Genomic DNA, 16,387 nt, shown 5'->3' on the forward strand with positions numbered 1-16,387 from the left:
GATAAGGCCTCAGCAGGAGCATTGTGTCCGGTTCTGGGCACCACATTTCAGGAAAGATGTGAACAAATTGGAGAAACTCCAGAGAAGAGCAACAAAATGATTAAAGGTCTAGAAAACATGACCTATGAGAAAAGATTGACAAAACTGTGTTTGTTTAGTCTGGAGAAGAGAATATCAAGGAGGGAGGAACACGATAACAAGTTTCAAGTACATACAAGGTTGTTACAAGGAGGAGGGAGAAAAACTATTCTTGTCAGCCTCTGAGGATAGGACAAGAAGCAAATGGGCTTAAATTGCAGCAAGGAACATTTAGGCTGGACATTAAGAAAAACTTCCTGTCAGGGTAGTTAAGTACTGGAACAAATTGCCTAGGGAGGTTGTGGAATCTGTGTCATTGGAGGTTTTTAAGAACAGGTTAGACAAACACCTGTCAGGAATGGTCTAGTTATTACTTAGTCCTGCCATAAGTGCAGGGGACTGCACTAAATGGCCTCTCAAGGTCCTTTCCAGTCCTACACTTCTATGATACTACTTCGCAAACTGAATGGAGACTGCTGGACAAACTGCTACCAAAGAATTTTTCTTCTAGGTTGACATTCACCGTTGTGCTTACAGCAAGCCCAAGGCCTATGAACCACTCAAGTCTGACTTGGTGTTTAATCACTTATACAAACTGCTAATTTCCTTTTATACTCCTCCACCAGGAACATCAGCTCTTAAGCGATGGTTTATCTCTAAAAACGGACACTGTGACAATACCATTGCAGGATGCCACGTTTCTGGTCTTTCAGTGACTCCAGGCAAATGTGCTCAGTTTGCAAGTAAAAAGTAGTTTTTCTAACTACCAGCCCTGCAAACTCAGCCTGGGGTCTGACAATCAAGCTGGGATTTTTGTTTCTTGCACACCATCAGTAATAAAGATTCTGGTGGCCCAATTATGACTTCAATCAGGGGTGGCAGAACTGGGGGATGAGGGGGCAGCAAGCACTAGCCCGCCATCAATGGAAATATCATGGGGACTGATCTATGTTTCCTGACCCCCGTGAGTTGTTTTGCTACACATTCTGGGAAACAGTGCTCCCTGTAAATTGCATATGTGTGAGGCAATCTTCCATACACTGCACATGCTCAGGCTGCTCAGGCAGGGTAGGGCTTTGCAGCTTCTTGGAGTGGAGACAAGACCAGGATCCCGAGGGGCTGGATTGGCCACTGCAGTGTCTGGGATCAGGCCAGGTAGAAATTGTGGTGATGTGACTGGGCCGGGAGCAGCTAGCTACCCCTGGCAAGAGGGACATGAAACACCGGGAACTCCCTTCCCAGCCTGGAGCTGGCCGATCTCCCTCTGTCAAGTCTCAGGAGCTTCCCTTGCTTAGCATGCAGAGCGCCAACACTTCCTTCCCCTCTCTGCCCCAATTCTCCCCACTGCCTATGATTAGTACAGTGCTTTGTTTGTTTAGGTTTCATTATGCACCTCCGTCCCCCACTCAAAGAGAGCTCCCGCTGCCTCTGACATCAGTGCACATGTGCAACTCATTGTCTTCAGACCATGCCCTCAGTGAAACCTGTGCAGTTCCTCTAATGCCAGTGGGTTTGCCCAGCTGTAACTGAATGGACATTTAATTGGCATTTAGTAAATAATTCTGTCAATAATGAACAAGCCAGAATAGATTCCCACTTCCTCCCTCTGAACTACATTGACTCTGCAGGGTGAACCGAAGTAAAAAGCAAAACAAACATTTTTGTTATGGAAGTTTTGGATAGAAATAGGGAGCAAAACAGATGAAAAAAGAGTTGCAATTTTTCTGTGGTCATTTAACACGGAGTTTGGATGTGGCAGTCAGCACTTTGCACTTTTGTGTCCATTTTCACCAGTAACTTTAGAGCTTTTCTGAAACCAACCTGGATTGGATAAAACTGCTAAAAGTTGCTTTAGATGGTTTTATTTTATGGGTATCCAGTAATAGTTTCTCAGTTGCATCACAAATACAAAAGAAAACGCTTGGCATAGTGGGAAGCCGCCCTCAAAAGATGTTGCTTTTTTGGTAAAGGATACACTTCCTCATGCCATATTCCACCTCCAGGCCAAGTAAAGGCACTAACAGAATGTTGTACCTGTCCTTCTTTCTTCAACAGAGGGATTATTAGATCCTTATTAGTAAGAGTCTGCTTCCATTAAAGATAAAATCCAGTTACTTACTGCGGAAAGACAGCTCCTTTGTTCCCTGATGATTGCACAGAATCCCAGAAAACCTGTAATCATCACAAGACCTCCTGCAAAGATCAGGATGCATGCAGACACGGCAAATGTACTAGATGCCAGGATATTCAGATAGTCGCTTTTTTCAACTAGGGTCCATATGCCAACAGCCATCACTGCAGCACCACCCACCTGTGGCACACAAGGAGAAGGAAATGTACATGGTGAAGCCACACTTTGAAATATTTTAAGCTGGCATTTAGAACTTGTATCTTGCTTAATCTCTTTTTCAGCTAACTGGGCAGCTCTAATAAATAATTAGGAGTCATCAGGCGGTGCTGTTACACATCTTCCAAGTTCTTAATGTGCAAGCACGTTTTGACACTTAGGAAGACATGTGTTGCTGTTACTTTTCAGATGTACAATGTTTTGTGCAGAGGCAATTTTGGGAGAGAGGGAGCTGTATGAGTAACAGGAGAGTTCGCCCTCTGCCCTGGGTTGCAATCAGAGATAATTCTTGAGGCATCCGATGAAGTGAGCTGTAGCTCACGGAAGCTTATGCTCAAATAAATTTGTTAGTCTCTAAGGTGCCACAAGTACTTCTTTTCTTCTTGAGGCAGAGTTGATCCCTGGGAATTGGCCACTGGTGTTATGCTAAAATTCCTGGAAGAGAGGATTGGTTGGCACACTGTTTGACTATATCATTTCAGGGAAGGTGTACGTGTGTAAATAAAGTAAGTTAAGTGTAATATATAACCAGATTCCACGCCACTGATTTCTTCACCACCACAAAGCTGACCTGCAAGGTCCTGGATTTCTGCTACTGACTAGCACAAGGGTGACACTTTCAGAATGGGACACTGATGTCAAAAAATGGCAACAACATCAAAAACACCACGACCAGATTAGAAGCCAGTCCATTATTTCAATTCCTGCGTTGTTGGTAACAGCAACACAGGAACGGACATAATGGCCCAGCACCTAATGTTATATTTATTATTAGAGCTGGTCAAATAATTAAAAAGATTAATTAACAGACTTATTCTAATAATCTAATCTTGTTTTTAAATCCTGAATCCATATTGTGGTATCACAGCATGTATCTACAGTTATATAGATAGCTATGTATAGTATATATACATATGTATATATAGTATATATATAGTATATAGGTATAGTTATGTATAGATAGTATAGGTATAGTTATGAATAAACAAACTGTCTTCACTATACTGCTGTTCTTTGGGTCATATAATAATATTCAAAGGACAACCAGCTCAGTATAAGAGTCGTTAACTGACCCATCCTCACTTTGCTATAGAACCTCATTTTCCCCCCAGTACAATACCCCCTAGCCCAAATATGTGCTTCCTCGCCAAGTTCAAGAAACTGGTTAGTCCCACTGATTTTTACTTACTAATCCACTAAAAGTTAAGAAGTTTGTTTTCCAAGCCACTTAAAACTATACAGTGCAGGTTTGACAACTGAGTGATTAAAATAATTAGAAGAGCGTTTACCACGAAATAGTACTTAGGGTGTCATGAGAAAGAAAACCTAACAACTGGGGAAACTATTCCATGAAACCCTGCACTGCAGAACAGACTGAAGTTCCACAAGACAAGCGTGTCTTACACACGCAGCTCTAGGAAGCACAGTGCTGACTAAAACTCATAACCAACAACACAGTATATTTTGTTTTAATAATGCCAACGATCCACTCTCCCCACTGCAAATGTATTGTCTTTGCTAGTGTATCTTAGCATTTTGCTGTCTGACAATGCATCTATTCAATCCCAGACAGAGAACAAGGTGCTAAAACAAATATCCTCGTTACCCTCAACCCTCCACAGTTCCAATCAACTCTACCTGCTCCTCTTCCCCTCTCCATCCCCCGCTCCCCCATTCTCCCAGCAGCAGAAATCCAGGTCCCACACCCTCCTCAGTTTCCTTCTTCTCAAGTCTGGTGACATTTGCTCTATTCCTGCCTCTCCCCACCCTCTCCTCCTCCTACACCCATCCTTGCCACCACCTCCAGTCGTTTCATGGGACCATTCCTAACCTCACAACTATTCCCCCCTTCTCTTGCTGTCTCTGGAACTCACACTCAATACCCAAAAAGATCAAAACAATCCATGACCTCCTCATCTCTCACTCCCTCCAGCTTCCAGCTCTCACAGAAACCTGGATCCCTTCGGCTGACACTGCCTTTGCAGCTGCACTCTTTTATGGAGTCCTCTGCCATGATGGGGTGTTGGGCTTATCTTCTGTTCCTCCTCTTTCCAACAGCACTGCATCTCACTCTTCTCTCCTCTCCCCACTCCATGACCATCTCTACCATCTGCCGAGCTCCTCCTCATTCGCCTTCCTCTCTGATTTTGACTCCTGGCTCCCTGTCTTCATCTCCTCACAGTCTCCCACACTCATCCTTGATGACTTCAGCTTCCATGTGGATGACCCCTCTGACCACTTAGCAACAAGTTTCCTCACCCCCACCTCTTCATTCAACCAGCAGAGCTGCTTCAACTCTCCCACTCACCAAAAGAGATGTTCACTTGACATGGTCTTCACCAAGCACTGCTCTCTCTAATCTCTCTGTTGCTGAGTTCTCCCTCCCTGATTATCACTGGGGCTCTTTCAGCATCACCCACGAGCACTGCCCTGTCACATGGCCTTTCCATGACTTCCAGTCTCTTCTGAGCCCTCTCTTCCCTGCCCTCTCTTCCATTGATATGGTTGTTAACTCTCTCTGTGCTTCAATCTTCTACACACTTGACTCTTTTGCCCTCTCTCCCATCGCAAGATCTGCCCTGCCAGCCTCCAGCCCCATTGGGCTCATCCCCAGTAGCTACTTCCTGTGCTCCTGGTCATATGCTGTGGGGAGTGTCTGGCAGAAATCCTGTGACCAGGCCGACTTCCTCCAGTACAAATTCATTCTCTTCTCCTTTAGTTCTGACATCATTCTTGCAAAACAACTGTACTTCTCCAGTTTAACTGAATCCCATGCCCACAATCCCAGCTGCCTTTTCATCACCCTTGACTCAAACCTTCCCCTCCTCCTGCCTCCAATTCTCTCTCTGCATAGGATTTTGGTGATTTCTTCCAAGAGAAAATTGACCAAATATGATGTGACCTTTCTCCTCTCCTCAGTTTGCCTTCCCTTACCCCTGGCCCTTCTACAACTCTCTCCTTCTACTGTCACAGATGCAGAAGTGTCTTGTCTGCTGTCCTCCTTTAACCTTTCCATTTGCCCCAGTGACCGCCATCCCAATCTCCCTCATACCTACTCTCATCCGCCCAGGACTCTTTTCCTTAACCTCTCTTGCTTCTTTGGCTCTTTCCCCTCACAATACAAACATGCTTTAGTCTCTTCTATCTTACAAAGCACCACCCTTTGCCCCATTTGCTTCTCCACCTACTGCTACACCTCCCTTTCCTCTCTTAGTTCATTGAATGTGCTGTTATATTCACTATCTGGAGTTCCTCTCCTCCAATTCCATTCTAGACTCTCTCCAAACCAGCTTTCACCTCTTCCACTCCACTGAAACTGCCTTTCCCAAAGTCTCTAATGACCTCTTCCTAGCTAAGCTCAAAAGCAGTACCCCATTCTCATCCTCCTTGACTTCTCAGCTGCCTTCAACACCACTGACCATATTCTTCTAAAAAAAAAAATATGTCATCCTTCCTTGGCATCCGTTATTCTGTTTGTTTCCTGGTTCTTCTCCTACCTCTGTAATCCTCCTCATTCCTTCTTCATCTTTCTGTGGTTGTTCCACAAGGCTTTGTCTTGGTCCCCTTCTCCCTCTACATCTTATCTCTGTATAATCTCATCCACAAACGCAAATTCAGCTGCAATCTCTGTGCTGATGACTCACAGATTTCTAGACCTGTCTTCTTCTGTCCAAACTAACATCTCAGCCTGTCTCTCTGACAGCTTCTCGTTAGCTCAAGCTCAACGTGGGTAAAACAGCTCAGTCTTCCTCTCCAAGCCCTCTTCACACCTCTTTTCTCAACCACTACAGACACCATCCTGCCTGTCACTCAGGCCCACAACCTGGGCGTTATTTTCAACTCGGATCTCTCTCTAGGTCTGCATCCAAGTTATGTCTAAATCTTGCAGATTTTTTCTATAAAACATCTCTAAAATATGGCCTTTTCTGGCCATCCACACAGCTAGAACTTTTGTCCAAGCCCTCATCATCTAATATCTCAATTACGGCAACATCCTTTTATCTGGCCTCAACAAATGCAATTTTGTCCCACTCACATCCATTCAGGATGCTGCTGCAAAGATGATATCCCTAGCCCATGTCACCCCTTCCTTTGCATCCCATCATATCATACTTATCTTCATTTTAAGGGCCCTTCATGATCTATCCCCATCCTACCTATCATCTCTCATTCATTACCAAAATGTCGGCTCTGCTTCCGATAGACCCAGGATGCCAGTCTTGTAAAATTCTCAAACCTGTATGTTAGTGTTTTCTCCCATGCTGCCCCACACACTTGGGAGGAGCTCCTTGTAAACCTCTGCAAAGCAATATCATTATTCACCTTCAAATCCATCCTCAAAATTCTCCATGCTGGCAACAAAAAAAACTGATAACGGTTAGGCTGCCAGTGTGCTGAGACCACTGTTTGTCATGCTGAGCAATACTGTCTCCTTCTTTCCTTGTGCTCCCCCGTCTGCCTGTATCCATCTCCACCCTTGCTGCAATTTAAGTCCATTGCTTCTTGTCCTATCCTCAGAGGTTAAGAAGAACAATTTTTCTTCCTCCTCCTTGTAACAACCTTTTATGTACTTGAAAACTGTTATCACGTCCCCTCTCAGTCTTCTCTTCCCCATACTAAACAAACCTAATTTTTTCAATCTTCCCTCATAGGTCATGTTTTCTAGACCTTTAATCATTTTTGTTGCTCTTCTCTGGATTTTCTCCAATTTGTCCGTATCTTTCCTGAAATGTGGCGCCCAGAACTGGACACAATACTCCAGTGGAGGCCTAATCAGCCTGCAGTAGAGCAGAAGAATTACTTCTCGTATCTTGCTTATAATACTCCTAATAATACATCCCAGAATGATGTTCGCTTTTTTTGCAACAGCGTTACACTGTTGACTCATATTTAGCTTGTGATCCGCTATGAACCCCAGATCCCTTCCCACAGTACTCCTTCCTAGGCAGTCATTTCCCATTTTGATATGCATAGTTAAGGTTTTCCATGCAACCTTAAGTCTGTCCTCGTTCAGCAGTGCCCCAATATTCCCTGTTAACACACACTGCTTTACTCTGCCAATCCCACAATTTCTGAAATGTACAAACTCTTCACCTCCTTTTACAAGCTGTTCACGCACAGAATCCTATCTAACACTATTAAAGAACAAAAGGGGGGAAAAAGTTGGTCAGTTAGGTACTATTTTGGGAGAGGACTTATATCTCCAGAATCCCTGCTCAAATGACCCCAAATTTGGATCACTAATCCTACTCTGTATTTCCACAAGGCATAGAAATTTTAAAAAAAATTTATACAAATATGTGGATTTTAGAGCACCTAGAAGCATCTTGTTATAAACAACGAGGATGGATGGAGGGAAAGGGCTGCTCTACACATCTGTCTTTAGCATAGGAGACTCTGAAAGGTCCGAAGCAGCCTATTCATCTCAATGTGATGTTCTCAGCTGAGTGAGAACACCCCATGAAGACAAATACAACCTGAAACAATTGCATCTCAGAGGGTGTTCTCATTCCCCTCATGAGTGCTTTAGAGCCTGTGATATGCATTAAGTACCTCCATCCTCAGCTCCCCACCCAAAGGGACAGGACTTCCCCAGATCCTGGATCACATGTGGGGCAAGGAAGAGGCTTCAAACCCTCCCAAAAGGGCATGGACAGAACCCAGTTCACATGAATGGGGTAGGGAGGTGTTCCAACCCTTGCAGATGGGCACATGGCCCCCAAATCCTGGCCCATACAAGGGGAGCAGGAGAGGAATTTAGACACCTTCATTGGGGCAAGACCCCCTATATCCCAGCTCATGAGGGGGGTCCCAGAGAGGCAAGAACCCCCCAGATTTAGACACACAGGAGGGGACATTAAGCAAAACTCTCTTAACTGTCAGAGTGGTTAAGCACTGGAATAAATTGCCGAGGGAGGTGGTGGAATCTCCATCATTGGGGATTTTTAAGAACAGGTTGGACAAACACCGGTCGGGGTGGTCTAGATAATACTTAGTCCTGCCTTGAGTACGGGGTTCTGGACTAGATGACCTCTCAAGGTCCCTTCCAGTTCTATGATATCTCTTGTCTACTGTATGACACTTAGATTATAAACTCTTGGGGGCAGGGACTTGTTTTTTGTTCTATGTTTGCACAGTGCCTAGCAAAATAGTAGCCCTAATCAAGGACCAGGACCCTAGGTGCCACGATAAGCACAAACAACAAATTTAAAACTGTGCAACAATGACGATGTTACCAAATTCTACTCTGGACCATAGGTTCTGGAACTAGGGGTGCTGCCGCACCCTCTGGCTTGAAGTTGCAAGAATAACCCAAATACATGGTTTCAGCCTTCAGCATCCCTACTATAAAAATTGTTCTGGCTCCCCTGCTCTGGACAGTTACATTCTGCTTCTCTAAACTCCCTCTGTAGTTCCAACTGGACACAGTAATTGGGCCTGATTCTCCTCTCACACCAATTTTACACTAGTTTAATTCCATGTACTTAAATGGATATGTGCAGATGATAATGACCATGTGAGGTTTCCACAGAGGAGAAGAAACAAATCCCACCCGTTGATGCAAGGAGAGGGGAGGGATCTGTGGGAAGAAAATAATCCAGCAAGTTCCTCCTCTTCAGCCCCTCCTGTGACTGAGCTCACAATCATTAACAAGCATTTGTAGAAGCCTAGAGCAAAGCTGTCATGAAAATGAACTAGTCCAGGAACAAAATCAACTTGCCTATCCTTTGCCAGGGTGAGTGGAGTGATGTTAATGAGAAAAATCAGATATTTTACTCACGACCCACTCCCAGAAATAATTATGCCTCATCAAAAACAAAACACCAGAATGACTCGCTCCGATCAAGTAGAATTGTGCAAGATTGATCAATGTAGCACCACAGTTTTGCATGCTCCTTTACAGAGATTAATAAAAGACACATTCCCTTCCACAAAGGCCTTGCAATGTAATTAAGATAATAGACAAAGAAAGAGGCTAGGGAAAGGAGGGATGAGGGATAAAACAAGAAATAGCGAGAACCATATCATAGTTAGAGAAAATTGTGTAAATTCTCATCTTTTAAGGAGGGGAGAAGTAGATAGCCCAGGAATGGATGTCTAGAGTGGAATGCAAGACCAAGGGAGTGAGTTCTGAGCAGCAGTTTGCAAGAAGATGGGGCACAGGAAGCTATTGTATAGCTACCTCGTGACTATTGTTTACTTTTGTTTTTGTCACTCGGGGTTGGTTGAACTCGGGAGCAGCGCTTTGCCAGAAGTAGAAGCTATTGGTTTTCCTGCCTCCTGAGGAGGACCTTTTAATTATTATTTGTACTACTTGAGGCACCAAGCAGAAATTAGGGCCCATTCTGCTTGGCACTGTACACACCTGTAACAAAAAGTTGGTCCCTGCCCCAAAGATCTTACAATCCAACTATAAAATGAGACAATGAGTAGACAAGAATCAAAGGGAGAAGCACAAGGTAACAGTGAGACAGATGTGAACAGCAAGATAAGCTGCAATCACCTCCCTCAACTGCCTAGCCATTCTCAAGTGTTTTGTAGGCAACACGGCTTCGGTGGGTTTTAAGGAGAGATTTAAAGGAGGATAATGCAATTGTCTACAGCGGTAGCACATGAGATTGGGTAGGTTATACTCAGGTGTTGCATTATTCAGGGTTGTTTAAAGGGAAACTTTAATATGAAACAGTATTATTACAGTAGAAACAGATGAATTTGTAGTAAAAACCAGAAGATATTAACATTCAAAAGAAAAAAAAGATTAGCTTAAGCACCTGTGGTATTGTAGCCTTTATTATTAATTATTTTAGTTACTGTTTATTTGTAGTGCTGTAGCACCTAGGAGCCCCAGTCATGGATCAGCCTCCCTTTGTGCCCGGTGCTGTACGAACACAGAACAAAAAGACAGCCCCCCTGACCCAAAGAGTTTCCAGTTTAACAGGTGGCTACATCATCCTGGTGGCTGCCATCTTTTAGGAGGGAGAGCAAACTGCGCTGTGTCTTATACTCCCTTCTTTGCACTGGCCTGGACACCTCTCTCTCCTCCACCCAACTTTAGCAGCCAGTTACATATCACAGCTGATGCCTCCCCTTACTAGAATCCCAGGTAACTTCCCCCTGGGGGCCTGATCCTCCCACGGATTTCCATGGAAGTTGCTTGTATCCTGTGGAGGCAAAGGAAGACCTTTCGACTCTGTTAAGTAATCTCTCCCCTTGGAACCCTGCGCGCACTTCGAGCAATGACTAGTATTCAAAATATTAACCTTTCTAACTGCTGTACTAACTATAACTCAGCTCAATTTCCTGAGAGAGCATTATGCAAACTCCAGTAGCTTTAGCTCAAACTGACCTCTCACACCAAGCATTCAGAGCAGATTTCCCTCAAGCACTGGAAATTTTATGTTGTTTTCTCTGTAAACAGCATATTTGAAAACATTTGCCATGCTTCGCCCATACAAGAATTTTCATGGTCTCAAGCCTTGTGTCTCCCTGGATCTCTTTAATGCCGCTCTCAGTAATAGAACCCCAGATTTGCTGATGCTGCTCTTTCAGTGGGTTTCACTTTTCTGTTTGAAGTCTTAAGGACTTTTAGCTATATGCGTTCATGTTATAGATCTCTCCACGGTGCCTCCTGGGGGGATGCTCTGTCAAACCTACTGAAGGTCGAAACTTAAAACTTCGCCTATTTATGGCTGATAAAAGCTTCCATAATGATCCACAGTTTCTAAAATGCACTGGTGTGAAAGGGCACTAGAAGTCAAATCATCAGCACCCAGCATGAGTAGCTGGACTGGGCAGATGGGGTGAGGAGGGAGTCTCCCCACCAGGATGTGGCATGGCTCCATAGAGACTGCTTTAGCCGAAGAGCTGAAATACTCTTCTGCAGCCTCAATGTGCTACCCCCACAATGTACTTTGCAGAAGCGAGGATCTGGGGATCCACAATGCGCTGAATCTTCTGGCCCCACACTTTTCCCATCCCTACATGCCGTTGTGTGATGCTGAGTCTCCAAAGAATAGGGCTTCACCATTTGCACCCCTGGGCAGCCTCCCAAAACTTATCCTCGCCCTTTGCACAATAGATCTGCTCCTGGCACCCTATTCATCTGCTGAAGAAGGAGGTAATTTAGTCTGTAGGCAGCAAGTTTAAAAACTGCATTGTGATCCACTGTAGTTACTCCACAAAGGCGGGGATGGTCCTGAACTATAGTATTGGGCCAGATCCTCAGCTGGTATAAACCTCACTGAAATCAATGTAATTGTTCACAGCGTTGAAGTTATGCACTTGCTTAAGTAACAGGCTATGTTAGGGCCATAGTCCCTTGAGTATAAAGATGTACATTCTACAAAATAGCTCAAGTCATTTAACACGATATCAACTGCAACTCCATTTAATCTTTACGAATGCAGGCCAAAAGGGTGTGCTTTTTCATTGACAGACTAACTTTTTTACATAAACAGTCAATCTGAAGAGAAAATAATTTGCAAGGCTTAATAGGAAAATGCAAGATACTTTCATGACACTCTGAGATGGAACCCAGTGTGAATAGAAAAGAGCTACTGATTATGTTAACACCACAAAATCCCAGCACTATGCCAAAGCACTTTCAGGTAGATTAAAACTAATTAAGTAAAGACCCCTGAAATGCACCAAAAATTTGAAAAACATCTGCAGCTAGTTTTGAAATCATTGAACTTGCTACCAAACTATTACTCAAGTACTTGTAACCCAACATATGAATTGATACCCTGTATATTTTCTAAAATGTGTTACTTAGATGATAACTTGAGGGTGTGTCCAGATAATGAAGTAATAATGGGAACCTGAGATAATCTAAATCTGAGACTGAAGCCCAAGGTATTTATAAATTTCAACTCCAACAAATCCTGTGGGCCAGGTTGTCAGGGTTCCCTCCCCACTCTGAACTCTGGGGTACAGATGTGGGGAGCCAAATGAAAGACCCCCTAAGCTTAATTCTACCAGCTGAGGTTAAAAACTGCCCCAAGGCACAAATTCTTCCTTGTCCTTGGACGGTATTGCTGCCACCACCAAATGAGTTAGACAAAGATTCAGGAAAAGGACCACTTGGAGTTCCTGTTTCCCAAAAATATCCCCCGCCCCAAACCCCTTCACCCCCTTTCCTGGGGAGGCTTGAGAATAATATACCAACCAAACAGGTAAACAAGGTGAGCACAGACCAGACCCTTGGGTTTTTAGGACACTAAAAACCAATTAGGTTTTTAAAAACAGAACTTTATTATAAAGAAAAGTAAAAGAAGCACCTCTGTAAAATCAGGATGGAAGGTAATTTTACAGGGTAATAAGATTTAAAACATAGAGGATTCCCCTCCAGGCAAAACTTTGAAGTTATAAAAAATGGAATAAACCTCCCTCTTAACATAGGGAAAATTCACAAGCTAAAATAAAAGATAATCTAACACTTATTTCCTTGCTTTACTTACAATTTTTGTAATCTTGGATGCTTATTTAGGAGATCGTTTTTCCTGCCCTGGTCCCTCTCTGTCCCGGAGAGAACAACAAAAGACCACACAAACAAAACCTCCCCCCACAGATTGAAAAGGATCTTCTTCCCTTATTGGTCCTTTTGGTCAGGAGCCAACCAGGTTATTTGAGCTTCTTAACCCCTTACAGGTAAAGGAGGGATTTTATACTACCCTTAGCTGTATGTTTATGACACAGGTAATCTATGAGAGTCACACATACAGCATTGTACATGTCCAGGTAGAATGGCTAAAGCTATTTAAATTAATCCTCAAATTTGGAAATGTCCTTCAGATGTGACCAGAAGGACTATCACAGTAAGGAAAAAGGAGACATCCTAATCCCAAACTACGGTAATGGCTTCTGTGTTGGGAGTAAAGCTGGTTGAGTTATTTGCTGGAAACAAATTTGTTCAGAGAATTTAGCACTTTTTTGCCTGTTCGTAAATTGGTCATGAAAAGATGATGATCTTTACAAAATGTATTCTTTATTCAAAATGGTATGACAAAAGCATTCATGAACGAATTTCAGCTCATGGATTATGTGAGCTTCGTACTGACTATTTGCTAGATTATTTGGATTTCATTAGCAAAATTGTGTGATTGGCCACCTAAAATCACATGATATTGATTCCATCCCCTTCTGGATAGCCTAATATAAATAAATACTCCTGGGGGCATTCTGCGTCAAAAAATTAAATTATGCACACAATATTTTAAAATTCTGCAAATTTTGTCAATAAATAAATGTGGCTCCAGCATGGCCGTGGGGAGCACAGGACCCTGGCTGCACTGAGGTAGGAGATCACCCTAAAGCCCCCACCTCTCCTGGTACAGGGACTCAGCAGTGAGGCTGTACCCGACCTTGACATAGTGCAAGGGCCGGGCCTGCCCCAGAAATACTCCAGTGTCCTGCCCCTCTGCGCCAGGTGAGGCTGCGCAGGCTCAGCCCAGCAGGATCCAAGTTTGGAGGGACTTAGTGGGGAGGTGAAGGGGGGAACCAGGTGTGGGGTGAGAGGGTTCTGTGTGGGCAGTCTGGGTGTGGGCAGCTCAGTGGGAGACCTGGGCGCACAGGGGCTCGCTGAGGGGTTCCAGGTGCAGGGGCAATGGGACTCTGCAGGGGATCCAGGTGAAAGTGGTTGAGGCTCAGCGGGGGGGGTCTGGGTGCTGGGGGAGTGGGGCTTGGTAGGGTGGGGGTCTGGGTGTGGTCTAGCTGCCACTTGGGGACAGGGAGGGGGCACAGTGCCACACCAAGCAGGTGTGGGTTACATATGCATACCTTCAGAAGCTCCACAACCCCTCCACGCTTTCACACTCATCACCTCTTTTAACGTTTACTTTAAGTTAAGTGTAAAAGAGTTCTCTACATCCTGAGCCAGATCCAATGCTCACTGAAGTCATCAATGGGAGTCTTTCCATTGACTTCAATAAGCAACAGATCAGACCCCAGGTCTACGTTTTTGTTAAATGAAATGGAAACACAAGTGTGTACTGAGCTGTTAGACCAGTGGTTCCCAAACTTGTTCCGCCGCTCATGCAGGGAAAGCCCCTGGCAGGCTGGGCCGGTTTGTTTACCTGCCGCGTCCGCAGGTTCAGCCGATCGCGGCTCCCACTGGCCACGGTTCGCCGCTCCAGGCCAATGGGAGTTGCTGGAAGTGGCGGCCAATACATCCCTCGGCCCGCACCACTTCCAGTGGCTCCCATTGGCCTGGAGTAGCGAACCACGGCTAATTGGAGCCACGATCGGCCGAACCTGCAGATGCGGCAAGTAAACAAACCGGCCCAGCCTGCCAGGGGTTTCCCTGCACGAGCAGCTGAACAAGTTTGAGAACCACTGTGTTAGATATTACTTCCAATAGCGTTCCCCAGGCAGGTCTCGATTTTTCAAGGCTCCTTTCAGAGGTCTTTGTGAAGTCTCAGTACAAAACTGAGATGATCTGGATGACCAGATGGATTGCAGCCTCAGCAAGTTTGCGGATGACACTAAGCGGTGGGGAGAGGTAGATACACTGGAGGGTAGAGATAGGGCCCAGAGTGACCTAGACAAATTGGGGGATTGGGCTAAAAGAAATCTGGTGAGGTTTAAAGACAAGTGCAGAGTCCTGCACTTCGGATGGAAGAATCCCATGCACTGCTATAGGCTGGGGATTGACTGACTAAGTGGCAGTTCTGCAGAAAAGGACCTGGGGATTACAGTGGACAAGAAGCTGGATATGAGTCAACAGTGTGCTCTTGTTGCCAAGAAGGTTAACGGCATATTGGGCTGCATTAGTAGGAGCATTGCCAGCAGATTGAGGGAAGTGATTATTCCGCTCTATTCGACACTGGTGAGGCCACATCTGGAGTACTGGGTCCAGTTTGGGGCCCCCCACTACAGAAAGGATGTGGACAAATTGGAGAGAGTCCAGCGGAGGGCAACGACAACTATTAGGGGGCTGGGGCACATGACTTATGGGGAGAGGCTGAGGGAACTGGGCTTGTTTAGTCTGCAGAAGAGTGAGGGGAGATTTGATAGCAGCCTTCAATTACCTGAAGGGGGGTTCCAAAGAGGATGGAGCTCGGCTGTTCTCAGTGATGGCAGATGACAGAACAAGGAGCAATGGTCTCAAGTTGAAATGGGGGAGATCTACATTGGATATTAGGAAAAACTATTTCACTAGGAGGGTGGTGAAACACTGGAATGGGTTACATAGGGAGGTGGTGGAATCTCCATCCTTAGAGGTTTTTAAGACCTGGCTTGACAAAGCCCTGGCTGGAATGATTTAGTTGGGGTTGCTCCTGCTTTGAGCAGGGGGTTGGACTAGATGATTTCCTGAGGTCTCTTCCAACCTTAATCTTCTATGATTCTATGAAAACTGCTGCTAATCTAGCATAACAGCCAACTCTTACTCATAATAAATTTAAGAAGGCCTAGACCTTCAGGTATTGCAGGGGAATTGGTATTTCAGCAGATGTTTCAATGGTGGATACTGCCAAAAGGATGAATGTTTTAGACCACATGGACCATGCAGTTCACCAGATGATTTATTAATAAATATTTTCACGCATTCTTTGTGATCAGGAAAAGGTTCTTCTCTCAATCCACTTTTTCCATCATGTGCATCTATTCCTGAAAAAGCGATTACAGCTGCCCCACAGGATAGAGTCTTCTTGTAACTGGGAGAGTAATTGAAGTTTAGTTGGTAAATAAATGAAAATTTCCTGGAAGCAATGACCAGAGGGAATGATGCCTGAGAATATATAATAAGTAGATTCTGAACAAAATGATAATGGAAGAGATATAGCAGCTCCTGCTCAGTGCGAACTAAGACTGGAGTATTAACAGTTACATTTTGGTGCCAAAGTGCTGCCTGTCTGAGAAGGAATGAATAAGGCACTTACTAACAAAAATGGGGAGGATGGGCAGCAAGGAGAAAGATTTGCCTCTTCTCAGCCTTTAAGAAAGCTTTTGACTCAGTCTGGT

General features: G+C 44.5%; 1 protein-coding gene across 17 annotated transcripts in view; it reads right to left on the reverse strand.

The window, feature by feature from the left end:
* Positions 1–16,387, reverse strand: part of TSPAN11 (tetraspanin 11) — a 219,821-nt gene that overhangs the window by 163,467 nt on the left and 39,967 nt on the right. For all 17 annotated transcript variants that reach the window (XM_073314502.1, XM_073314376.1, XM_073314456.1 and 14 more), the window contains one exon: positions 2,198–2,389. In XM_073314502.1, coding sequence (XP_073170603.1) covers positions 2,198–2,389 — 192 coding nt within the window. The remainder of the gene's footprint in view (positions 1–2,197; positions 2,390–16,387) is intronic.

This window comes from Lepidochelys kempii, chromosome 1 (genome assembly GCF_965140265.1).
Source record: "Lepidochelys kempii isolate rLepKem1 chromosome 1, rLepKem1.hap2, whole genome shotgun sequence".
Classification (NCBI taxonomy): domain Eukaryota; kingdom Metazoa; phylum Chordata; order Testudines; family Cheloniidae; genus Lepidochelys; species Lepidochelys kempii.